Source organism: Polypterus senegalus, chromosome 8 (assembly GCF_016835505.1).
Source record: "Polypterus senegalus isolate Bchr_013 chromosome 8, ASM1683550v1, whole genome shotgun sequence".
Classification (NCBI taxonomy): domain Eukaryota; kingdom Metazoa; phylum Chordata; class Cladistia; order Polypteriformes; family Polypteridae; genus Polypterus; species Polypterus senegalus.
Window position 1 is genome coordinate 101,137,524 of NC_053161.1, and position 27,705 is coordinate 101,165,228.

Here is a 27,705-nt window from a genome sequence, read left to right on the forward strand (position 1 = left end):
TTAGAAATCGCCTTAGTCAATGGGTGGGCCTCTCTGGCAGTGTCTTAAATTGGTTTGAATCCTACCTGGCAGGGAGAAAATTCTTTGTTAGTTGTGGTAATTACAACTCAAAGACACATGATATCCTATATGGTGTTCCACAAGGCTCTATCCTGGGTCGCTGCTCTTCTCAATCTACATGCTTCCGTTAGGTCAGATTATCTCAGGGCACAACGTGAGCTACCACAGCTATGCTGATGACACACAGCTGTACTTATCAATAGCACCTGATGACTCCGATTCTATTGATTCACTAACACAATGTCTGACTTGTATCTCAGAATGGATGAATAGTAACTTTCTCAAGTTAAATAAAGAGAAAACTGAAATCTTAGTGATTGGCAATAATGGATACAATGAGGCTATTAGAAATAAACTTGATACATTAGGATTAAAAGTCAAGACGGAGGTAAAAAGCTTAGGGGTAATTGTCGACTGTAATCTGAATTTTAAATCGCATATTAATCAGATCACTAGGACAGCATTTTTTCACTTAAGAAACATAGCAAAAGTTAGACCTCTTATATCACTGAAAGATGCTGAGAAATTAGTTCACGCTTTGTTTTCAGTCGACTAGATTACTGTAACGCACTCCTCTCAGGACTACCCAAAAAAGACATAAATGTTTGCAACTAGTGCAGAATGCAGCTGCTAGAATCCTAACTAGGAAAAGAAAATCCGAACACATTTCTCCAGTTTTGATGTCACTACACTGGTTACCTGTGTCATTCAGGATTGACTTTAAAATTCTGCTTATGGTTTATAAAGCCTTAAATAATCTCACCCCATCTTATATATCGGAATGTCTGACACCTTATATTCCAAATCGTAACCTCAGATCCTCAAATGAGTGTCTCCTTAGAATTCCAAGAACAAAACTTAAAAGAAGTGGTGAGGCGGCCTTCTGCTGTTATGCACCTAAAATCTGGAATAGCCTGCCAATAGGAATTCGCCAGGCTAATACAGTAGAGCACTTTAAAACACTGCTGAAAACACATTACTTGTAACATGGCCTTCTCATAACTTCACTTTAATTTAATCCTGATACTCTGTATGTTCAATTCATCATAATAACTATTCATGGTGGCTCTAAAATCTGTACTAACCCCTACTCTCTCTTCTGTTTCTTTTTCCGTTTTCTTTGTGGTGGCGGCCTGCGCCACCACCACCACCTACTCAAAGCATCATGATGCTCCAACATTGATGGACTAAAAGCCAGAAGTCTACGTGACCATCATCATCAAGTCCTTCCGTGAGAACCCTAAATACAAAGAGGACTGTTTCATTTATGTTAGGTAGAATCCCCAGAGGGGACTGGGCGGTCTTGTGGTTTGGAATCCCTGCAGATTTTATATTTTTCTCCAGCCGTCTTGTTTGTTTTTTCTGTCCTCCCTGGCCATCGGACCTTATTCTTATTCAATGTTAACTAATGTTGTCTTATTTTATTTTTTGTCTTTTATTTTTCTTCATTATGTAAAGCACTTTGATCTGCTTTTTTGTATGAAAATGTGATATATAAATAAATGTTGTTGTTGTTGTTGTTAACATATTTGTCATTTGCCCCTGGTGGCCCCCACAGAACCAGGGCTGCCCCATGGGACCACAACTCCCATGCTGTTCTGCAGGTATCCGTATTGGGGCTTGCCATATAGGATTCTCCACTCATAGCAGGCAGTCACTCAATGTCTTGTCCTTCCAGCCTCCCAGGCATAACCAGAGCGTCCCTTTGGGGCGGTTAGGACGCCAGCCCCGGTGTAATTGCAGCTGCAGCATCTTTCCGTGTCCACAACCTGTCACGGAAGGGGAAGTTCACAACTCCTTTGCAGGCCTCCCATTATAATGGTCTCCTGTTCACCCCTCACACCACCCTAATACACTACAACACATCATTTCACTGGGATGGTCTAAGGCTAAATATTTGAAACATTACTGTCAAATTAATTTTTGTTCATCCTTGAGAGTTGTCATCCTGTCTTTTATGGTTATCTGACTCAGCCTGATTCCATTTTTTGCAGTTGTATGCATTAATTGACCCCTTTGACTTTAGTACTCTTGTTTAAAATGTTGGTTCTTAGCCTACGCTGGAAACATCAGGCATAAGATATGTCCAGTCTGTTACCCTGAATTGAAATTAAGGGGACAGAGGGTATTTCACTTGTGGATTTTATTGTGTTTAACTTTTGATGAACCATTTTCATTGTCATGTATGGCATAATTTTAGTGCAGTGCCAATGTTTTAATGATATGTATGTCTGTATTTCTGCACCTGCAATAGGAAAACCACAATAATAAAAACTCAAACAAAGCACATTAATGTAACTTTTATCTAACCAGCAGCACTATTCTCCACTGACTCATCTGGATCAAGACTTATGCTCAGACACAACCACTCCCATGCTTTTGAAGTTGTGTTAGAAATTTGACACAGTGCTTTCTTACCTTTCCCCAGCTGTCAGTGCTGGCAGTTTTAATTCTCCCACATGTGGCTCTGTTGTGTCATCCAAGATCTTTTGGAACTGCATCTCAAACTCAGAAGGTAGAAGTAGTCGCCCACCCTGGTACAGTGAGACTTTATAAAATCGCCCTTTATGGTAGACGACCATATGTTTGCTGTCTTTCAAATGCTGAACAGAATCTAGACAAAGATCAAGCAATATTTACAATGTGATATAGTAAGATAGTCAATTGTATTTACCAATACTGCTATATTTTAATTATTATCCAGACAGACCCATCCTTTCAATCATTATCTGTACCTGCTTAGTCCAGTTCATGGTTGGGGTGGTGAAGGGTATCTTGGCAGCATTATGTGCAAGGCAGTTATAAACGTTAGAGGACCACAATCCATTGCAATGCTCTCTTAGATAAGGCCATTTTAGAGTCTTTATGATATGGGAGCAAAACTGAAGAACTGAGAGGAAAACCTGAACAAGTGGAGGTAGAACATGCAAACTACACACATACAGTGGTCAGGCTGGCATTGAATTAAGGCTGCGGCACTAGCCACAGTCTCACTAAAAACTATATTTGCCATGCATTTTTTGTTTAGACTCCCCTTATATTGTACACTTTCACAAACCACACTTTGGTAAAATGCTTTGTAAAGCAAATTGCAATGTTACGAATTAAAAAATGTATTTTAACAGAACAGCAATGAATAAAAGGTATCTGTCCTAATAACATGAGCAGGAGGAAAAGCCTATCCAGAGGCAGCAAACATATTAGACATACTGTATTCTAATCTTTACTTCACTTGGTTCTTTTGGCTAGGACCCTCAAAAAGGCTTCGCTTAGAGCTCCAAACTGCCCTCTTCATTCACGTTCTTGAGGGATCTGAACATTTTCAGGACTGCAGCTCATTCTTTATTGCCAGGTGCTTGATTTATGAAGGTCAGTAAACTTTTGTCTCATTTCATTTGAATGAGTAAAGAGATTTGCCTGTGTGATAGCTCAAAATTATAGCCCAGTTTAACAGGATGTCCTGACCACTGCTTCCTAAATATTAGTGGAAATATAAGTTAAATAGATTTTGTTAATGATAATTTCTAGTTATATGAATAATTGTGACAGGTATGTTTTGAGGAAACATTTTTTTGTGTTTTTGTAAATAATTTTACCTCAGTGGATGGGTGGATTTCTCTAATACTTTGAATATGCAGGTAAAATTCCGTTACAACGAATATCTTTACAACAAAATTTTCATTACAACAAAGTATTTTTATGGTCCCGACAGTTTCCCCATATGACACGAGTCTATAGAAATCTTGTTACTACGAAGTACATTCAGCAGATACTTTCATCATAACGAAGTGCACAAAAGACCTTGAAATGCCTGAATGAATTGTCCACAGAGCAGTTCTGTGGCCGCAGCTCAGTTGTGCACAACGATCCCCAAACAGAAACACTGTAATTTTTGTTTCTTTCTTCAAACTTTCCTCGTACTGTTTTTTTTTTTTTGCCTTTTTTGTTTCCTGCAGTTTTCAGTGATACCTTTTGCTTATTGCTTGTCAACATTTGAAAAACATCTATTGGAATTTAACTCATTTTCACCCTCATATAGAAACGGCAGACACGGAAAAACAATAACAGTTCATATAAGAAGAAAAAAAATTAACACTTTTGCAGCTCTCGATTGCGGCAAAAAGAAAAAAGTGAATTTGGAATTTCACCATCAACGCTGTCAACTTTCTTGAAAGACCGAGCAAAAAAAGAAGAAAAATCTTGGGTTGCAAACGTATGTAAACTGCTGCATTTGAAGACGTTGAAAAAGCAGTTTTTATGTAGTTCAGTGATGCTCATTCAAGAAACATTCCTATTAATGCGACACTCATTCAAGAAAATGTGTGGTTTGTAAACTCTCTTGGGACCTTCCCTAACTAGACAGCACGCCAAAGAGCATCCCGAAGTCCAATCTCCGTGTCTGTGGAAGACTGTTTATCTGTTGCCGGGGCAACAGTAGGCTCAAAGCTATGCTGTGTCTCTCCGCCAAAGCAAACAGAAAAGATATCGATGGGTGATACAAGGAACATTGTAAATGCAGGTAACAGGATTACTTGATCACTGATCTGGCCACGACCCTGCCTGAATGCTTTGTCTGTGTATAGCACAGTGCTAGATCACACTACAATAAATAACTGTGTCGTTCCTGTTTCAAGCTGAATAAAGCTGGTTTTGCTAAAGTACTGAGACTCAGCCTTTTGTTTTGTGGTGCAAGACAGGAACTTATAGCGTGACCCCAATCTTTTATGATTTGCTTCTGTGGCACTTCACTGCAGTGCTATGAGTCAGTTTTTTCCCTTGCACCGGCAATGGACAAACAATCTTCCACAGATGCTGCAATCACACTTCAGGACGCACAAGCATGTCATTCCCATTCGGGGGGTCTCAAAAGAGTTTAGAAACCTCACAATATGAAGAAGAAAAGGATGATTCGGCTCCTGATTGATAACTGTGCTGCCCACAACATGCTTCCACATTTAGATAATGTTTGCATTGAATTCCTCCCACCCAATTGCACAGCAGCACTTCAGCCATTGGATTTGGGCCTCATTCACACCCTGAAAGTGTATTATCGCAAGGAAATGCTGAGAAAAATTCTCATCAGCATAACTTGTAGGCAGGAAGAGATTAAAATTAACGCGAAATAAGATATTGAAATGATTGCAAATGCCTGAGCGCAAGTTAAAGAAAGCACTATAGTAACAAAATACAGAATCTCATTACAACGAAATTTTCGTTACAACAAAATATTTTTTTAGGTCCCTGGGAGTTCGTTGTAACAGAATTTTACCTGTAGTGAGAAGTCAAGCAAAATGGCATCTTTTATTTTATTTATTTAACTAAAAATATTACAATATGCAAGCGTTCAATGCAACTCAGGCCCCTTCTTCAGGCAAGATGTGATCCAGGCCTGAAAGGAACTTCTTTTGGGGCGCCATTGTAAAAGAAAGGCCATGGTGTACTAGGAGGAACCCTCTCTATAGTGGATTGAAGTAGGTGGTAAAGTTAAAAAAGTTAACGGGGAGGATATAAGTTTGCAGCAGTGCAACTTACTCAGCTACAGTAATTGGACTGCAATTTACAGCAGTGCAAGGAGTACTGTGCCACTGGCCAGCTTAGGCTGTTGCCATGGCAGCTGCTGGGAGACACTAGATTTAAAAGGGAATCATAAGAAACAGGTTGGATTGTACTTGTGTTTGGTGTGTCACTGCTGCAGAAATTCAGTTGTATTATGATTACATTCACCCCAAGAAGTACAGCTTTTGCTGGATTTGGGTTCCTGTCCTGTGCCTGCTTGTTCATGTAGTTTTGTCTGAGTTGGAAAATGTCTTTGAAGCTCTCCAAACTTCTACAGATCTTCCCTGAACACCTGGATCAAGGTAAGACAAACGTATATATAAACGACTATGTCATCTAACGAAGTGTATGTGTTTGTCCACCCGGGAAGTGAGAGGTGGAGTCTGGGTAAGGGCTCCTCCTCCGAGGATATACAAGTGAGGCCAGCACGTCGGCAAAGAGAAACCTTCCGAAAAAAGAGTCACTCGCTTAGCACCTAATACAGAATTGAGGCGAGCACATCGTCAAAATGGTATCCCTTTTACTTTTCCTCCTGCCACTAATACACAAGCGAGGTGAGCATGCCGGCAAAGGAAACTGCCGACGAAAGACAGTCGCTTAGCAGCTAATGCACAAATGATGCAAACATGTCGGCAAAATGAAATCTTCTAGGAGAGAGATGCCCAGAGTAGTTCCTTCCAATTACCTGACATCTCTACATTTCATTTTTTTCTGACGATTTTAATACTTTCTTGGACCCCCTGCTTTTTACAGCACGAGTTTACACAGCTAGTATATTATATTTAGAAGGCTGTTCACAGGGGATTTCACTTCACTCATCATCTTTAATTGCATTTTTGGAACCAGACTGTGTCATGTGTTTGTTGTCTAGTTCATGGTGTTTTGTCGGTTTTTGTCTGTATTTGTGTTTAGTTAATTAATTATTGCTGCAGGGGTTATTTGTATAGGTTCTTGTGTTCATGTTATTTTTTTTAGTTGTTTTGGCGCTAGTGAGTGTTGTGTTTTAATTGGTGAATTGTCAGTCCGCTGGAATTAAACCTTTGGCCATTTACAACAGCCACTTCAGATGCAGGGTCCTAATGATGAGTTTTGAGTTTATAGAATAATATAGATGCTTTAGATGCAAAGTATGTACAGTATGTTCATGCTACAGACAATTCACCAATCAAAAAACAGTACTTTGTAGAGCCTGCCCTCTTTGACACTTTTACATTAAATAGAGGGCTTATGAATGAGGTGGTGCTGGGGGTTGCTGCAGAGACACCTACATTTGGAAGGGTTGTCCCTGATTATGAATTTAAATTGGGGAGTCAGAGCATACTTGACAAGATGGAAGAAGGGCCAGTGTTTTCAGAAGCAAGACTCGAAGGTGAGTAGAGCAGCTGGTTGCTTACATTTTTAAAAGGTGTGCAAGTAGATTTGCTATCACTTTTGTAAAATGGATTGCAAAGCCTAAATAGAGTCAGGCACAATTGGGCAAAAGAATTTCCTGTGCCTTGATGTTTATTTGTTTCAGTTTTTATTTTCTGTGTCCCCACATTATCTTTTGATTTGGGGATTTTCTTTGCTTCTTTCCAGGTTAGGGTGATACAGAGAGATGACCCATGTCCACAATCACATTCATACAAATCCATGTACACCTATAATTTAATGTGTGCAATTTAAATCCGTACCAGTTTCAATTCCTGGAATCCTGGTAGTGTTAAACATCCGTTCCATCTGGTTGGAGCACATGGGAACAATCCCAAATACCTTCATCTACAAAGATAAAATTATCAGGTTTCATATTACAATGCAAAAGGAGTTTATTTTTAACATTACTTGAATTCTTGTGACACAGTGTCTTACAGTACATGTATTATGTGTGGTGACAGTATGTTGGTGCATTAGTTAGTGCTGCTGCTTCACAGATCCAATGCTCTGGGCTCAGTTACCGTAACTGGTAATTTGAAATGCTCCCCTGTGTGCACGCTGTCTACGCCTGTTTCCTTCCTTGTGCCCAGTGTTCCCATGATAACCTCTTGCCCCACCCCAAACTGGGTTTCAGAATGTTAAATATGTTAAATACCAATAATCTATCAGTACTTAATGTCTTTCACTTAGAGATGCTGAAGAATACATGCAAGTAAGAATTGTACTTAACTTGCTTAATCCAATTCAGGAAATCAGTGTCTATCCTGACAACATCAGATGCAAGGGAGGACCCAACAAAAATGAGATTCTAGCCACTCATACTGGGCCAATATACAGATGGAAATCCACCTAAATTGTACATCTTTTGCATGCAAGATTATATTGGAGTACCAGAAGAAGAAACACACAGACACATGGAGAATGTGCTGGCTCCACTTGCATAGGAAGCTGTTTGAAAATCAAACAGGTCAGTTCTTGAGTAGATCTCTATTACCTTAAGGCAGCAGTACTAACCATTATGGCATCTTGCCACATGCCTTGAAAATTAAAAAATAAAGATTTATGGGTAGATACAGGGTTCTCAGATTCAGTTCTGGAGGGTCATGCTGGCCGCAGGTTTTTGTTTTCATCCAGTTTCTAATTAGAAGGCAGTTATCACTGCTCAAGCAACATTTTGTGCTTCATTTTAGTTGACTCACTTGTTAGAATTTCCAGCCTTCATAAAGAGATGCCAATTAACAATGTGTCACAAATGACAAAGGAACCATCAGCTCACCAAATACCATTTAAACTAGTGGGTAAATTAAATTTGTTATGAAATATTTGGAAAGAAATAGAACAGATAAAAGTTTAGGACTGAGAAATATTAATCCAGTTTGGTCCACCAATCATTTGAATAATAATCCTGGAAAAGTTACATTTGCTGAATAAGAATGACTTGATGTTGCAGAGTGAAAGGTAATGAATTAAATAACATGTTTTGTCATCAGAAATAATCAGCTTCTAAATACAGAGTGCTGAAACAAAAAACCTGCAGCCAATGTGGCCCTCCAGGACTGAACCTGAGGCATCCTGTTACTGTATAATTTAATGGTAAAGTACAGCTAAGGTAAGGCAGTGGACAACAGCCACAAGAGGATATATACATTGAGCTGTGGTACAAATATTAAATATATGTAGACTTTTATTTTATAAGTTCTGTTCAGTGTATTATTATTACCCTTTACCATTCAAGAAAAAGTATTTGTTGCTGCTATTCCCACTGTTTTGGAAATTTACAGGTACACTACAGGACATGATAGAGAGACACCTTAGACAGAAATTACCAATGGAATAACAGTAAAAGCAAATAAGTACATGCACAACTGCCCCAAAAGTCCTTAAACTACAGGTCAAAGCCCATTATAGCAAATACCAAAGTAACAAAATGTTCAGAATAACGAATACTTTTTGTTGGCCCAGACAAACATTCATTCATGCAACATCATGTTTATTGGATTATACATAAATCCTTAAAATTACAGGTTAGAGCCCATTATAGCAAATACCAAAGTAACGAAGCTTTCAGAATAACAAATATTTTTTGCTGGCCCAGACAAATGTTCATACAACATCATGTTTATTGGATTTTGTTTTAATGAAATGTAAATTTCAGTATAATAAACATTTTTTTGACCAAAAATAGCCATCGAAGATAATAATACAATTACAAAAATACTTAATGCTGTGCCTATATTTTCACAAAGTCTCGTGAACCCCACAACAGACTATCACTTTCTTGTTAGACCAAACAAAAGTGACAGTCTGTTGTGAAATTTCAGGTCTCAGGTGAGAGTGTAGGAACAACATCATACAGATATAGCCGAATTTTGAGTGAGAGCTCCACCGAGCATTCCGTGTGGGTAGTTGTGTCATATGTGGATACTGTAGTTTCATAGCGCTTCTCAAAATTTCTTTGCGATGCACAAAAAAAAGTGAGAAACGGCATCAGTGTACTCTGGAAAAAAAAAGTTACATCGAATGCCTCATTTTCATTCTGCTTTCATACCTGCATTTCTATAAACAATAAAGTTACACATAATGTGTCATTTTTAAATAAAATATATTTTGCAGTTTAAGAAGCGCTGTTTTTTATAAGGCTATTGTCAAGAATTCCACAAGAAACAGGAAGGTGAGTCCAGGTTTCCATGGAGGTTGCACGCACAACAAGCATGTTACGCGGTAAGCCTGATCCTGCAGAGGACCACCAGTTGCTTTGCCCTTGGTTTACTGTTTGCCAGTCACAGCAGAGCAGCTACAGAGCTGTCCTTCCGCCCCTGCCATTAGAGATGGTGACAGCCCCGGTCACAATAGTAGATGTATTTTCCCCATATTTGTTAAAATGAAATTTCAGTTATAACGAAATATTTTTATGGTCCCATGAATTTCAGTACAACAGGATTCCACCTATAACAGGTAACAGATACAAACATACAGTACACCATATATGTTTATCTGCATATAAAGGTATCATAGAGAGTAAATAAAAATAAACTTGAATCTCTAGTGCAAATAATTGGTAGTTCTGGTGCTTACATCAAGCGGCTTGGTCACAGCTATAAATGTTGTGTTAGGTACTGTTAAAAGTAGGCAAAAATTATTTAAAAACTCAACCAATCCACAAAAATTAGAACTAAATTGTTCTTTTAGGAAGACCCACAATTGAATCCTGGGTTTTTCTTAGTGCTGTCATTCTGTTATCTAAAAGTCTTCTAATGTGTTTGATTTCTGTTGCCTTAAATAATAAATAAAAATAATAACGTATTCGTATAATTACGAATAAAAACCTTCGTAAAGTTAAGAGGAACAGAGCAGATTACTACTGTATGGTTTTGCAGTGTTTCTTTCTTATTTCTATCCAGATATTAATGGATACAAATAACACCACATTTACTTGTTAGCTGGTGATTTTCTAATTTACATCTCATTGTTAATTGGCATTTGGTTAAGAAAAAAACGGAACCAATTAAAGTCTGAGTGCTTAAAAAGAAAATGAACCATTAAATTATTGATGAACTTGAAATATCTAGCTTTTAATTAAGAAAATCGCCAGGAATGCAAATCTGCAGCCCTTTAGTTTGAGGCCATTATTCTATAGGGCAGTACTGTAGAAAGTGGTGCTGCAATAATTTATAACTCAAAATGTTGATGCATCTTAGATTTTTTGTCCTTTGCCACCCAGTGTATAAAGTGACATATAGTGTAACATTATTGTTCTCAGTAGTCTTCTTAAAAGATATGTAAGACATGGATGCTTTTAGTCTGCCATGGATTGTAAATATGAGAAAAATTGGCTCTCTGTGGATAATACCTTAGTTCATGAAATGGGATGACATTCATGGCACCCAGTGAGATGTGTAGCACTCACCATTATACACTGCATCACTGCTGGTGCTGGATTCAGTCAGCATGATATCAGAACTACTTTGAGTTGGCTTTGGCTCATACCTCTTATCTCTGGGACCTGATGACATCCAAATACAAACACAATGTGGACAATGATGCAATCCAAGAAAAGTTTTGTGACTGGTATGTTGCAAAGTGTGCTTTTGCCTACAATAGCTGGCTACCTTTGCTGTTTGTACTGGGGGCAGCTAGACTGTACAGTAACATGTTGAAAAGATCTCAATATCCGGGGCTTGTCTGATGACGTTATCCAAAAGCATGATGCCTGATCACAAATTTTGTTTCTCTTACTCATTTTAGGATTCCAACTACAATGCACCCCACAGATGTGATCAACTCAATAACATGTGCCATGGGACCGCTGCTTGTGACTTTTATGCCATGACACATTGCTGCCTGTATCACAAACCATGGGGGTTTACCTCATGCTAGTGGCCCTCAAGTGAAGAGCTATTTTGTACTAAAAAATTACTTCTTTGCACTGGTTTTGGAATCGCAACTTATTTACTTTTTTTTTTTTTTCTCAATTTCAGAATGTTATAATTTTTGTAGTTAAGATCACAACATATTTATCCTGATAAAATTAATCTTTGAGGTTACACAGACCACTTCTCAACAGACACATGATGTGACAGATGGGTGGGATTAGTTTGTCTCTTCTGAGGACCAAAGTAAAGGGTGAACAGGGAAAGAAGGTGTGTTTTGTACAGTGGTTTAAAAGTCTTCCACTTTTACCCTTAGCCAGGAAAACCTCAACAAACTGTAAGACCCCTGACATCATTCAAGCCCTGCCTGGAAGCCCACATCTTTTGATCCGTCTGCCATTTATACGGTGTATATATAAGCCAGGTAAGACACTGTAGCCTGCTTTATTTTGGCCAAGTTTATATTGAAGATGGTCACCAATATTAAATGGGGTTGTCCATGGCACCCCAAACCTTGAAAATATACAGTATATTACATATATTAATTTTATTTTGGTTGGTTTATATTGCAGTTACTAGTCTGAGAGAGACATGCAAGTAAAAATGTAATTGTACTGTTAACACGTACCAATAAACTTAAACTTAAACCATAAAATTAACTGAAATACCTAAAATGACAGAATAAAAAAAAACCATGTACTCACTGGGCTGAGTTCCTCTCTGTCCAATTTCCTGCGATAAAGCAGCATGGCATAGACTGCATTTCCAGCCCTTGCTGCCTGAAGGTGAGTTGGGGTCATCGACACAAGGTCCTGATGTTGAAATAAGAAGGTTACTGTTTATGGTGCAAAATAGAATGCACAGCAATCTTTATTTATTGAGCCCTTCACAATTAGAAGTGGGTAAGTATCCAGAAAGGAAACAAATGTTATAATGTCTTATGATTGCCCAACGTAGGCAGCATGTTGTCATCGGCATGATACTTTATTCTTGTTTTTGTTTTTATACATTGAAGACTTTTGCAGTCGACCAATTGAAGGCACAATTGCTGTAAGTTATATTACTACAATTCCAAAATAATAAAACTAAAACATCCATCTACACAAAAAAGCTCACCATGACATAATAATTGCTGTTGACCATGATGGGGTTCCGGCTTCTCAGGTAAATGTATTCTTCCCACCAATCACTGACCTGTCATCAGATAAAGACACAGCTCATTGATATTTTATCACATATTCATTGTAATAGTTATGCTTCATTGTGAGTCATCAGTTCATTTCAGCTTTATTCATGTATAAGACTGGCACAGAGGTTCTGAAGTAAGCAAAATGTACTTCAGTGTGGCTGGCATTTCAGTACCAATCAATCAGTTCTAGAAATTCATGAACACATGTTCAAGTTCAATTTCAAATTTGTATTGTGAAACAAAGATTCAGTCCTTTTGTATTCATTCTACTTATCTAGAATAACTAGCAAACACTTGGACCTCTGGTCCTCACAAAACACAGCACCCCCAGGTCAACTGCTGCCACCTGTTTTGTGCCCCAGCGGTGTGTATGGCCACCCTTTGCACTCAGGGGTTTTGGCTTTTATTGGCTAATATGGTCATGCAGCCTGTGCAATGTGCCTCATTGTCATCAGATGTCGGAGTGGTTCCTTTCCTGATGGCCATGCCATTCTTTTCTTGTCAGCAATATTGCATGGCCTTGGTGCTGCATGTCCTGAGAAGGCCTAATAAAGTGATAGGGAAAGCTCACACCTCCAAATTTTTGGTCAAGTATGACCATTTTTGCACTCGGAGAATATGACTTGACATTTGTAATGTGAATGATTAGCCTGTGTAATGTGCTTCACTGTCAGCAGAGGTCCCTGCATTTCTTTTTCTGCCAGCAATGCCAGTGCCATTGTTCTTTTCCTGTTAGGCTCATGTGAGAAGGAGATAAAGTCCGATTATGTGGGCAATGTAACCAGCACCTCCAGTTCTTAGGTTGTGTTATGTGTATCACATCATAAGCTCTCACCCCTAGTCACTCTTTTTTTCTGTAGTTTGCCCTTTGCTCTTCCTCTCAGCTTTTTTTGCCATTTAATATTAACTAGGTGGCAATCATGCAATTAAAGGCACAGACAAGATAGTGTGGAATTAAAAAAAACCTGTCTCCTCTAGAAATGAGTGTCCTGTCTTTGCAAAACAATTCATTTGAGTTTTGCTCCTTGGTATTTAATGATCTTTTTTTTGACTATGTGCTTATTTTTTGATTTTACACTTTTTGGTTTTGTTCTTTGATATCTTGCTTTACTGAGTATGACCACCAGCATACTTACTTGGGTTTGCCAGTTAATTTAATTTAATTACCAATTGAATGCAACAAAGTTAGACAACAGATCAGACCAAGCCAGCAAAAAAACAGTTATGGTGTTAATAAAAATATATTTTTTGGAAACCACTTTTAATAAAAGCACAAGTGTCTGTGTGTCCATTCAGTTGCTATGTCTCTGTCACTCCAGTAGGCTCTGCATCACAAACATTTGTAGTAATGAAATGCATTGCTTTTGTTATTCTAACAGATGCACATCACAAACATTAACACTGCTTTTATGAATCCCATACCAAATGACATATAACAGAGACATATGATTAGCCTTTGTTATTCCAACAGGTGGCGCATCACAAACATTTGTAGTAATATTTTATTATTACAGATGTTTGTGATGCATCATCTTTTGGAATGACAAATGCAATTCATTTTATTACTACATGCATTACAAAATACATTCCAGTATATGATGCACTGAAAATGTTAACGCTGGGGTTTATGTTGATTACTTAGATTTCAACCCATCTTAGTCAGGTAGCACAACCAATAAATACATAATTTGACAGGGAACTTGAAGAAAGACAACTTTTGAAGGTAAGGAGGACAGAAGCTTCAAGGTAAGATAGTTATACTCACTGATCATGGCACTGCAGAGTGGAAATGTGTAGCATGTTGATTAACACTGTGTAAAGTGCATTAGGGGTCTGTGGCGGTGCATGTGGGTGAAAAGCTGTGGAGCCTGGAGTGATTAATGGGGAAATTGGCTGATTGCTTGTTATCGAGCAAGAGTAATCAGTACAGCCGCTCCTCATTGATGCTCCATGGGTCATTAGTGAAAGCACCTGCACCCACAAGGATATACCTGTAAGGAATCTGAGTAGGACAGAGAGAGAGAAAAAGAAAGCAGTAAAGAAAGGAGAAAATCAAGGAAGAAAGTCTGGAGAGAACAAAGGACAAATGCAGTGGATAAGTGGCTAGGTAGTTGGATTGCCCTGCTGGGAATGAGAAGAGAGGCTGAAGGTTTCAAGGGCTGTCTCAATAATGCCAAGGGATAGTGATGAGATAACTAAGCTTTGAGGGGGAAATAGGGCTTTGAGCTTCCTAGCAGATTACTGGCTGAGGAGGCAGGGACACAAGTAATTGATGTATGACCATGTTTGCTGGCATCTCGGCTATGCTGCACAGACTCAAGGTGGAGAGCAAAGTAGATGAGAAAGAGGGGTGCAATAGAGAAGAAAGGAGCCTGATTTTACTGTGTGATTTTAATGTTGATTTTGACATTATTTTCGATTTATTTATTGTATCTATTAAATTCAACTCCCATAAAGATAACTTATTTTTATGAAACATTCATCCGTCGATCCATTATCCAACCCACTATTTAATAAAGATTGTCAACTGCAATTTTATTGGGCAAGCACTTGCAAGTAAAAATGTTACTGTCTTCTGTACTCATGATGATATAGACCCTTTTAACTTAAGAAAGCAAGTAGTTGGTCATTCAAAGGAAGCTAAACAGGAAATGTCAAAAGTATCCAGCATTTTCTTCATCATTGAATAGTTAGACTTTGGGGTCTTTGAGAGACATCCCCCTGTGATGAAATTCTGTGGTCTCTTGACTGTGACGTATAAAGGGGAGTGAAAATCAATCCATCCATTTTCCTAACTCACTTATCCAGGGCAGCTGGAGCCCTGTGGAAGCCCTGGTTTCCATCCCACAGTCCAAAGACATGCAACTTGGGGTTGCTTATATGGCTCTAGTGTATGTGTGTGTGACAGTGTAGTGGAACTCGGACAATGCTGCACTTTACGTGAGAATGAATGTCCAAAGGGGGTATTGTCCTCTAGAATTAGAAAATCAGCAATATCCTGTATTGCTCAGTACTGTATTTAATTTTACAGTTGTAACGGCCATGCTGACTTGGTTCTGAAACAAGAAACATGCACTATAAACTACAAATATTAGAATCTTGTAATATGAATATTTTAGCATACAGGAGCTTAATTAAAAAAAAGATAGATAGATAAAGATAAAAAAGAATACTTGAAACTTTTTGATCTCATCCATATTCACAAAAGAACACCACCCCATGGGATGTTTACACATATGATATGAGGCCAAGGAAACCTCACTTTTTAAACACAGCGTGTTTATTATAATATTATTTGTGGGTTATGCAAGGGTAGGAAAAACAACAGAAAACATATAGTACTGGCTTGATTGCAGACAATCAAAACCATATTACTGCTCTGAATTGGTCTACAATGTTGGTTGACACATTTTCCTTACAGGGGAGGTAGACTCACCAGTTTTGTCCCTGTTTCTTCTTAGTTTCACCTAAACTATGGAGATGAACCTTTTCAGTTTAAGTGAACAGAGAGGAAGAGGTGAATTGCTCTGTCCAGGGATTATTTCTGCATTGCGTTGCTTAATGGGATAGGCTGGATGGATGGATGATTGGAGTGATGTTTTTTTATATTATAAAAGAGATTAGTACAGTGGAGCCAGGCTGTTACTTTAAAATAAACTCTTCAACAAAAACAGTTGGGCACCCTTGTATTGGGCAGATTTTGCAACAAGTTTTAAAGGTGTTCTTCATACTAAGAACCATAAAATATGGAATAAATTGCCAAATTGTGTGGTGGAGAGTAGGACTTTAGGGACTGTCAAATCTCGATTTGATGTTATTTTGGAGAAATGAGTTGACTAGGATGAACAAACATATTGTGCAGAATGGCCTGTTCTTGTTACTATTCTTCTAATGTTCCAGTGTTCTGAATTTCTAATGAGCGTAAGATTGAATTTGAAGTTGAACTAGGTTAGAACTTCCTCTGTTGGCCACCTACAGTGGTGTGAAAAACTATTTGCCCCCTTCCTGATTTCTTATTCTTTTGCATGTTTGTCACACAAAATGTTTCTGATCATCAAACACATTTAACCATTAGTCAAATATAACACAAGTAAACACAAAATGCAGTTTTTAAATGATGGTTTTTATTATTTAGGGAGAAAAAATCCAAACCTACATGGCCCTGTGTGAAAAAGTAATTGCCCCTTGTTAAAAATAACCTAACTGTGGTGTATCACACCTGAGTTCAATTTCCGTAGCCACCCCCAGGCCTGATTACTGCCACACCTGTTTCAATCAAGAAATCACTTGAATAGGAGCTGCCTGACACAGAGAAGTAGACAAAAAGCACCTCAAAAGCTAGACATCATGGCAAGATCCAAAGAAATTCAGGAACAAATGAGAACAGAAGTAATTGAGATCTATCAGTCTGGTAAAGGTTATAAAGCCATTTCTAAAGCTTTGGGACTCCAGCGAACCACAGTGAGAGCCATTATCCACAAATGGCAAAAACATGGAACAGTGGTGAACCTTCCCAGGAGTGGCCGGCCGACCAAAATTACCCCAAGAGCACAGAGACGACTCATCCGAGAGGTCACAAAAGACCCCAGGACAACGTCTAAAGAACTGCAGGCCTCACTTGCCTCAATTAAGGTCAGTGTTCACGACTCCACCATAAGAAAGAGACTGGGCAAAACGGCCTGCATGGCAGATTTCCAAGACGCAAACCACTGTTAAGCAAAAAGAACATTAGGGCTCGTCTCAGTTTTGCTAAGAAACATCTCAATGATTGCCAAGACTTTTGGGAAAATACCTTGTGGACTTATGAGACAAAAGTTGAACTTTTTGGAAGGCAAATGTCCCGTTACATCTGGCGTAAAAGGAACACAGCATTTCAGAAAAAGAACATCATACCAACAGTAAAATATGGTGGTGTAGTTGATGGTCTGGGGTTGTTTTGCTGCTTCAGGACCTGGAAGGCTTGCTGTAATAGATGGAACCATGAATTCTACTGTCTACCAAAAAATCCTGAAGGAGAATGTCCGGCCATCCGTTCGTCAACTCAAGCTGAAGCGATCTTGGGTGCTGCAACAGGACAATGACCCAAAACACACCAGCAAATCCACCTCTGAATGGCTGAAGAAAAACAAAATGAAGACTTTGGAGTGGCCTAGTCAAAGTCCTGACCTGAATATAATTGCGATGCTATGGCATGACCTTAAAAATTACAACAATTCTGCAAAGATGAGTGGGCCAAAATTCCTCCAGAGCGCTGTAAAAGACTCATTGCAAGTTATCGCAAACGCTTGATTGAAGTTATTGCTGCTAAGGGTGGCCCAACCAGTTATTAGGTTCAGGGGGCAATTACTTTTTCACACAGGGCCATGTAGGTTTGGATTTTTTTTCTCCCTAAGTAATAAAAACCATCATTTAAAAACTGCATTTTGTGTTAACTTGTGTTATATTTGACTAATAGTTAAATGTGTTTGATGATCAGAAACATTTTGTGTGACAAACATGCAAAAGAATAAGAAATCAGGAAAGGGGCAAATAGTTTTTCACACCACTCTATCTATCTATCTATCTATCTATCTATCCTTTCGTGCATTTTGGTTACTCACATAATTTGGTGCCCACCAAGATTTCAGAAGTAGATACTTTTGTAATCGTGGTGCTGGATTCTTTTTAAATTCTTCAGCCAAAGTTTCCATTTTGCTGTATTGCTCATCATCCAGTAGAGGGCGAACTGACTCCAGGTACTGCAGACAACATAAACAGAGAAGATTCATGTTACATTATTTAATCTTTAATTGATCTTTACATTGCCTCAGTACACATATTTACAAAGCAAGCAAGTGTAAGTGATGATATTTGGAGTGAATGTACAGTTTAAAGTTAATGGCATATTCTGTGATAATACAGCTTTGACTTGTATGGGTTTGTTATGTTTTAATGATGGAATCAGTTAGTATATGGCGTTATTTTATTTATTCCAGATTGGGTCAGGCTCGAGTTGTTTCAGCTTCTGTTCAGCCTTCTCAGTCATTTGTGATACCAGGCAATTGGCATACTGAATGAGTACTATTGGTTGGTACTCTAGTCCAATGTGTCCTCAAAAGATGATGGTAAAAGAAACATTCAGTTAAAACTATAGCTATATGTAGAGAACAATTTGCATATCACTACTTCATGTGAGCTGTAATTAGGACAAAAACTTAGTTTAAGATCTCCATGTGCCTAGAGATCATAAATGAGGACATTACCTTCATAGTGCTAAGCTTGTAACATATATGTGCCAATCTTTCTGTTGAGTCTGATTACACTGGGTCACCATTTTGTTGGGTGCTGATATCTTATATTTAGTTTGCCATCATTGTCCTGAAACAAAGGCTTTAAAGGTCCAGCAGAGTGTTTCTGGTCCATGTTGATACCAATGTGTTCAATACTTAGCTAATGGTGGACCTCCACTCTGAAGACATCACATCAATCTAAATTCACCTCCATGTTTATTTCTGCTAGTAAAGGACTTTTGCAGTGTTGTGATATGGATCATGATTCTCATGAAAATCCCAGGCACCTGATCAGCAAGGAAGACCACATATCCTGTGGCATTGAAATGTTACTCTACTGGCACAAAGGATCTCAGAGTGTGCTTTGAAAAACATTGCACACCTTTACAGTGCCATGACCAGCCTGTAATATTGGTTGGTGAGAACATGCACGGTGCATCAATGGGGTTATGACGTTTTTGTCATAGTGTGGTCTTCTCATAAGTGTGAATAGTGGGATCTGGATTTTCAGTTATTCAGTATTTATATTCTTTTTCTAACTGCATTTCAGGTAGTGCGCTGCTATGTTTAATTCATGATAGAGAACTGCAAATCAATACTTCCTCCTCTGGCACAACCGATATGGTAAGTTTTTAGATGGCTGACTGTGCCCCGTCTTTTACACTTCACAAATCAAATGAACCTCCTTCAGCAGCCTTGTCATCAGCAGTCTGTTTCAAGGTACAGTATGTCACAGTTTAAACAGAAATCACAATGTTTAGTTCTCTCTTCAGTAGTTGAATGTTTCAACAAATCTTCTTGGCTAAATTTTATTCTACCATTCTACAAACAAATACAAATTATTTACACCTCACAAGTAGTATCCAGCAATAGAACATTTTTTAATGTTATGTTTACGGAAGGCAGTAACTTATCTGCTTAACTTCAAATTTTTTTTTGGATTCCAGGACTTGTGCTATGTATCATCAGAAATTATAAATCCAGTTTAAGGTCAAGGTGGGACTCGAACTGGGTGCAAGGCAAGAGTCAGCTTTTGACACAGTCACACTCACTCACAAAGCACCAATTGCCAATTCACCAGACATAGATGTTGTTGGAATTTGTGTTCAAGCACTCATTTAAAAGTCTTGCTTTGGATGTGTCTAAGTTGACAAGAGTATTTCACACTCACCCGTTTTATCGTGTCATCGATTCTGGGCACTGGAAGGCGAGGAAGTGAAGCCTGGAAACTGTAAAGCATAGGCTTCCGGACAGAAAAAATCTTCACTAAGACCTGTAGATGAAGCAAAATATACTGTAAACCAACACTTCTGTCCAAACCTTCAAACATTGTCAAGAACTGAGACATCTTCCATTATAGTCTTCAAGGAGATTAATCCTATCCCAGCACCATGAGGATGTCACATACCTGGGATCCCATTCAACAATTGGTACACTCCCTCAATTCAGAGTTATCAGGTAACTTAATCTGCATGTTTTTATAATGCGGGAGACCAACCAGAGAATGAGAAGAAATGCCCATACAGACACAGGGAGAACAGGGAGCAAGTCTATAAAGATCCCAATAAACAATTCTTAAACCGGCTTAATCCAGTTTAGCATTTGCGTGGCTGAAGCCTGTTCTAACAGCACTGGATGCAACATATAAATCATTCTTAGAGAGAATGCCATTCTATCACAGGGCCCACCTACTGTGTGCACAAACTCACCCAACTTAGAATTTCCAGATAACCCAGCTGGCACTTATTTGGGTTGTGGCAGGAAAGACCTCATCAGTATAGAGAGAATGTGCCAACTCCACACAGCAAACAGCCGGGTGTGGCATTGAATCCAAGGAATCTACAGATCATTTATTAACATTTTTTTATCATTTAATCATGTAGCTAATACTGGAAAACAACTTTAGTATTAACTGAAAAATATTAAAATGGTATTTTAAAACCCTTTTCTACCATTTGTACATATGCCATAGTTGATTTGGTCATTACTTTAAAGCTGAGAACAAATCTTGAATGGTCCAAATTAAATAGCAACCAGTTTTACTAAAATGCGCATATTTGTATTTATTTTAATCTTTAATTAATAAAATAAAATTTCCGTATTTCTGTTTGGTGTAAGCAAGTAGAGTTTTTGAATTGGCAGGTAAGTGTGTTGGCTACACCCATCCATCCATTATCCAACCCGCTATATCCTAACTACAGGATCATGGGGGTCTGCTGGAGCCAATCCCAGCCAACACAGGGCGCAAGGCAGGAAACAAACCCCAGGCAGGGTGTCAGCCCACTACAGGGCGCACACACCAAGGACAATTTAGGATCGCCATTGCACCTAACCTGCATGTCTTTGGACTGTGGGAGGAAACCGGAGTACCCGGAGGAAGCCACACAGACATGGGGAGAACATGCAAACTCCATGCAGGGAAGACCCGGGAAGCAAACCCGGGTCTCCTAACTGTGAGGCAGTAGCGCTACCCACTGCGCCACCCCACCTTTAGGGCTTGAAAATACATTTAATTGTATATAAAGCTCTGAATGATCCTGGTATTTGGAGTGCCTGTCTCTTGATGCTCAAGTTCTGGTCTCTTTTTATTTCAAGAGCCAAGCATAAAAGACCTGGGGCCTCATGTATAACGCCGTGCGTAGAACTCGCACTATAACATGGCGTAAGCACAAAAGCTGAAATGTGCTTACGCACAGAAAAATCCAGATGCAGGAATCTGTGCGTACTCCAACTTCCACGTTCTTCCACTACATAAATCCCGATCAGCGTGAAATGCAGCGTGCACGCGCTTTATGTAACGTCCCAACTCCTCCCAGAATTATGCCTCTTTGAATATGCAAATCAATATAAATCGCCCTTAAGCTCAGCCTTCTGTGAAAAGACAATGGGAAAAGCACGGGGGAAAATATAAGAATTTCAGCGAATACCAAGTGGAGGCAAAGGAAAAACATACTATTTGTTCAAATAAACCGTGGTATAATCAACAAAAGGAAGTTGATCGAGTGACATAGCGTGTTGGAGAAACTTGAAAGCTCACATTCACAAAATCACACAGTGCCGGAAATAAAAAAGAAGTCACATATCAAAGTCGCCGTGAAAAGCCGAGTTGTAGCCCACTGTCTGAGTGTCATATGAAAGCTTATTAGGTTACAGAGAAAAAAGGCACACAGTGGGGAAAAAGCACGAAATGTCAACTTCAATCTCAACATTTCCACTTTAATCACGTAGTTTATTTTGTCATTTAGTAGAACATCATAAACTTCATCTTAAAATCGTTTAATTAACCAGTTTCTCAAATCACATCATAATTAAAGTAGCACGTTAAATGCTTTGTTTTGTATTTGATCTTCTACTCGTATGTGATCTATGTGTGTGAATCACTACTTGCTTCTTAAACTGGCTCTCTTCCTCCATCTGGACACAGAGTCCATTACATTCGTGATATTACAGCTCTCTGAATAACTAAAATACTGAGATGTATACGTGATGTCATTTTCATGATGATAGGAGTTAAAGCACGTTATTAAACACGTGTTTCACTTCGATGAAATAATTTATTGCAGCAGTACTCAGGGGCCCTCTAGGCTTGTGGTGGCACTGGGCAGAGGAAGAATCGGTGGCTCCTTCGCTCGCCAATGTCAGTAAGGTAGCTTATCACAGTGGATGGCCACGTCCGTTGCGGACACTGCATAGCAGCCTCGTGCTCATGACACAAGCATTTATCTTTTGCCGAAATTTGTCGCTGCGTTTTTAGCTGTGTTGTTATTTTCTCTTTCTGTTTTATATTCAATATATATTGGCGTAGCCGTCACTGCAGTCCTTGTTTTTCTTTCTCCAAGTAACCGATCGCCATACAATCAGCTCTGTAATAGACGTTAAGCCATCTGTAAGCTTAGCCGATTCTTCAAAACGCTTAAAGAACATTGAAATATCTTTGTAGTACATGTTTAATTATTCTATCCTTCACGACACTCCCAGTGAAGAATATAGATCATTTAAATGAAGTTAAAGTTTTATGTGTATAATTTAACAAACATATTTTGCTGCATTTCACCTTAAAAATTATATCGTCATCATATGTAAATACACGCTTTATAAAGTGGCGCAGGTTGTGTAATATTATAACTGTAGTGCAAGTTTACAGTGGGGTGATTGTACTTATAAGTACAAACAGTTCTACAAGGAGCAATTGATTGACTGCATTTAAAGTTCTTGGGATGAAACTGTTTCTGAACTGCGAGGTCCGTACAGGAAAGGCTTTGAAACGTTTTGCAGTGGCTGAGACAGCGTGTCCTTAAAGCTGTATACCGATAATTCTCTTTCCGATCAGCTGCTGCTGTGATTCACACTCAGATACAGTGATATAAATACTCCGAGTCGTGCAGTGAGAGTAATATGGAAAAAGATGATCCGCTATGGCAAATCCTAACGGGAGGAGCTGAAAGAAGAATAAGAAGAAGAAGGAGAAGTGAGAAGTAACAACGCTAAAGCAGTTATGGTATTTGGAATACTATGGCTGTTCCCTGAACCATTATATTGTTACGAGTTAATTACAATCAGATGCATTACACTAATAAACAATATGCGGTTAGTTTCTGTGTATTTATAAAGCCGTCATGAAAATAATGAGTAATCACACAAGAACAGTACCATTGCTTTGACGCTGGGTGCCGCCAGTTTGCAAAACCGAGCGGAGAACTTGCGTACGACAAGCTATGAGGTACCGTGGAAAAGTGCGTGGCTTTACGCCAAGTGTAGGTTTTATACATCGCGATTTGAACGTGGAAAAGTTCTTACGCAACATTTCTGTGCGTACGCACCGTTTATACATGAGGCCCATGGTGAGGTGGCCTTTTGCTGTTAAGCACCAAAAAGCTGAACTACTTTGCCAATAGATACAGTGGTGTGAAAAACTATTTGCCCTCTTCCTGATTTCTTATTCTTTTGCATGTTTGTCACACAAAATGTTTCTGATCATCAAACACATTTAACTATTAGTCAAATATAACACAAGTAAACACAAAATGCAGTTTTTAAATAATAGTTTTTGTTATTTAGGGAGAAAAAAAATCCAAACCTACATGGCCCTGTGTGAAAAAGTAATTGCCCCCTTGTTAAAAAATAACCTAACTGTGGTGTATCACACCTGAGTTCAATTTCCGTAGCCACCCCCAGGCCTGTTTACTGCCACACCTGTTTCAATCAGGAAATCACTTAAATAGGAGCTGCCTGACACAGAGAAGTAGACCAAAAGCACCTCAAAAGCTAGACATCATGCCAAGATCCAAAGAAATTCAGGAACAAATGAGAACAGAAGTAATTGAGATCTATCAGTCTGGTAAAGGTTATAAAGCCATTTCTAAAGCTTTGGGACTCCAGCGAACCACAGTGAGAGCCATTATCTACAAATGGCAAAAACATGGAACAGTGGTGAACCTTCCCAGGAGTGGCCGGCCGACTGGGGTTGTTTTGCTGCTTCAGGACCTGGAAGGCTTGCTGTGATAGATGGAACCATGAATTCTACTGTCTACCAAAAAATCCTGAAGGAGAATGTCTGGCCATCTGTTCGTCAACTCAAGCTGAAGCGATCTTGGGTGCTGCAACAGGACAATGACCCAAAACACACCAGCAAATCCACCTCTGAATGGCTGAAGAAAAACAAAATGAAGACTTTGGAGTGGCCTAGTCAAAGTCCTGACCTGAATCTAATTGAGATGCTATGGCATGACCTTAAAAAGGCGGTTCATGCTAGAAAACCCTCAAATAAAGCTGAATTACAACAATTCTGCCAAGATGAGTGGGCCAAAATTCCTCCAGAGCGCTGTAAAGACTCATTGCAAGTTATCGCAAACGCTTGATTGCAGTTATTGCTGCTAAGGGTGGCCCGACCAGTTATTAGGTTCAGGGGGCAATTACTTTTCACACAGGGTCAATGTAGGTTTGGATTTTTTTTTCTCCCTAAATAATAAAAACCATCATTTAAAAACTGCATTTTGTGTTTACTTGTGTTATATTTGACTAATGGTTAAATGTGTTTGATGATCAGAAACATTTTGTGTGACAAACATGCAAAAGAATAAGAAATCAGGAAGGGGGCAAATAGTTTTTCACACCACTGTATATGCCAGGGGGGCATTTTAGAAACTCCTAAAAACCTACCTTTTTAAGTTGACTTTTTCTACATTCATTTTGTTTTTGGTGCCAGTTCTACTAGATTATATGTACTGGAATGTCATATACTTTATAAATTTGCATTCTTTACTAACCTATATTATTCTCTGTTTTCTTTTCATTTTGTGCCACTGCCGTCAGATCAATGTACTCTGAGCCAACTATTATGCTAGAAGGATAGAGGGCTCCAGCCGTTGCTTTTGTGCATTGTGTAAGTTTGCTTTTATTTGTTTATTTTTCTTTATTATATTTTTTCTCTTCTTTATTTCTTGTAAAGCACTCTGAGTTACACTTTTACATACATACATATATATATATATAGTATATACTAGCTGTGCTACCCACCTAAGATGGGTTGAAATATAATAAATCATCATAGACCTCAGTGATAATGTAATGCATGTAGTAATAAAATGCATTGCATTTTTCATTCCAACAGATGGCTTATGACAAACATTTGTAGCAATAAAATGCATTACTACAAATGATTGTGATGTGCCATCTGTTGGAATGACAAATGCAATGGAATTTATTACTATAAATGTTTGTGATGTTTGGAATGACAGAGACAACTGGACAGACACAGATACACAGACCCACAAACACTTATCCTTTTATTAAGGTAGATATATCAATAATCCTCATCATTTGCAGCCATCAGTGTCTACCGATGGACAAAGGCCTCTGCCAGCTCTTCCTACAAGGAATGATTATTGGTCTTCTGCATTCAGATTGTTCCAGCAAAATTCCTTATCTCATCCACCCATCCACCTTAAATTTGCTTGTTTCCTTGGTCTCTAGTTATCTCCAGGGATCCAGGAAAACGTCTCTCATCTGTTTTTCTAGCCATATGCCTTGCTCAGTCCTACTTTTTAGTGGTGGCAGTGACATCCTCAACCTTGATTGTTAACCAGTTCACTTCTCTTTCTATCTTAAAGTAATGCCAAGCATGCACTTACTTCTCTGTAGCCTATTGCGGAACTCTCAGTTTTGGTGTATTATTTGTATTTAAATTTCATGTTTTGCTTTCTTATGTCATAATAGGTGAAACACATTGTTTAAAAAACTTATGCATCAGACACAAGGGCTTTGCTTTTACAAATTCCAATTGACTTTCCAAATGCATTCCATGTTAGTTTTGTCAGTCAGTCAGTCATTATCTAACCAGCTATATCCTAACACAGGGTCACGGGGGTCTGCTGGAGCCAATCCCAGCCAACATAGGGTGCAAGGCAGGAACACATTCCTGAGCAGGGCGCAAGCCCACTGCAGGACACACACTAGGGACAATTTAGAATTGCCAATGCACCTAACCCACATGGCTTTGGACTGTGGGAGGAAACCCACGCAGACACGGGAAGAACATACAAACTTCACGCAGGGAGGACGCAGGAAGCCAACCCAGGTCTCCTTACTGCAAGGCAGCAGCGTTACCACTGCGCCACCCTGCCAGTTTTATTCTTCTGTTAATTTTTTCTGACAGGGTTCAGTTTGAAGTTCTCATCTGACCAAGGTAGGTTCATCTTTAACTACTATTTGCTTTCTTTCACTACTTTGGTTGAACATTATTTCGGATTTAGGTCTGTCTTTGTGTTATACAATACAACCAGTTTACAATCCATATAGATTGCATTGTTCATTTCATGTTGAGTAGTTTCAGCTTGAAACCTGCATCTCACATACCCATCAGGCTACTTTTCCTCTAATAATGGACTGTTGGTTCCAAGATGTCTATATATATATTGTATCAGATACAAACTATAAGCAGTTAAGGTTTCACCACCTAAGCTGCTATCACAACAGACATGCAGAGACTAGGATAGTCAACATGGCCAATCGTGTTACTGATGTTCTCCACCTTTTCTATGGGAATGCTATTCAGAACACATTGCACATGTTCTTTGAAAAATATTTTGTACAGTACAATATACTGTATAGGTGGCACAATGGTAGTGCTGCTGTCTCACAGTAAGGAGACCTGGGTTCTTCCATGGAGTTTGCATGTTCTCCCTGTGTCTGTGTGGGTTTCCTCCGGGTGCTTCGGTTTCCTCCCACAGTTCAAAAATATGCAGGTTAGGTGCATTGGTGATTCTAAATTATCCCTAGTGTGTGTGTGTATAGCGTGGTCCAGATCTAATTATGCAATTTTCGTTCCGCTATAACTTATTAAGTTTATTACATAGAGAATTCACAAAAAATAATTTTTGTTGCCGGTAGATGGCAGCACCTGCCCTGCATTCCAAAATGGCTGGGAGACAGTTGTCAGTCGAACAGCGGGTGCGATGTGCTCGCTTTTTCATAATTTCATAATTAGATCAAATAATAATAAATAAATAATTTTTCTGCGCTTTTTTTATTAATATACAATAACATATAATGTTTTTGACATTACTGACTTTCATATTATTGTTTATGATGTATCAGTAAGTACAAGTAGTTTATGTACCTATAATATAGTATTTAACTGAATACAAAACTATGAAAATGAGCCCATTATAGTGAAAGCAGAGACTCTGGATTGGTATGGTTTGGTTCGGTTCAGGGTTATTCCTGTGTGACAATCATGGTTGGGCAAAATTAATCAACTTGTATGAAAAACTATTTGCTCTTTGTTTTTTAAAGAAATATTCCTGCGTCTAGCCTGGTTGATTGTAGTCATCTTTAACCTCATTACTGT

The 27,705-nt window shown here is 38.7% G+C and overlaps 1 protein-coding gene across 1 annotated transcript in view; it reads right to left on the reverse strand.

The window, feature by feature from the left end:
• Window positions 1-27,705, reverse strand: part of cpt1b (carnitine palmitoyltransferase 1B (muscle)) — a 54,334-nt gene that overhangs the window by 13,621 nt on the left and 13,008 nt on the right. Inside the window, exons 5-10 of the mRNA XM_039761507.1 lie at window positions 20,029-20,130; window positions 18,189-18,326; window positions 12,516-12,593; window positions 12,104-12,211; window positions 7,290-7,374; window positions 2,479-2,674 (exon numbers count right to left, since the gene is read on the reverse strand). Of these exons, the coding sequence (XP_039617441.1) occupies window positions 2,479-2,674; window positions 7,290-7,374; window positions 12,104-12,211; window positions 12,516-12,593; window positions 18,189-18,326; window positions 20,029-20,130 (707 nt within the window). The remainder of the gene's footprint in view (window positions 1-2,478; window positions 2,675-7,289; window positions 7,375-12,103; window positions 12,212-12,515; window positions 12,594-18,188; window positions 18,327-20,028; window positions 20,131-27,705) is intronic.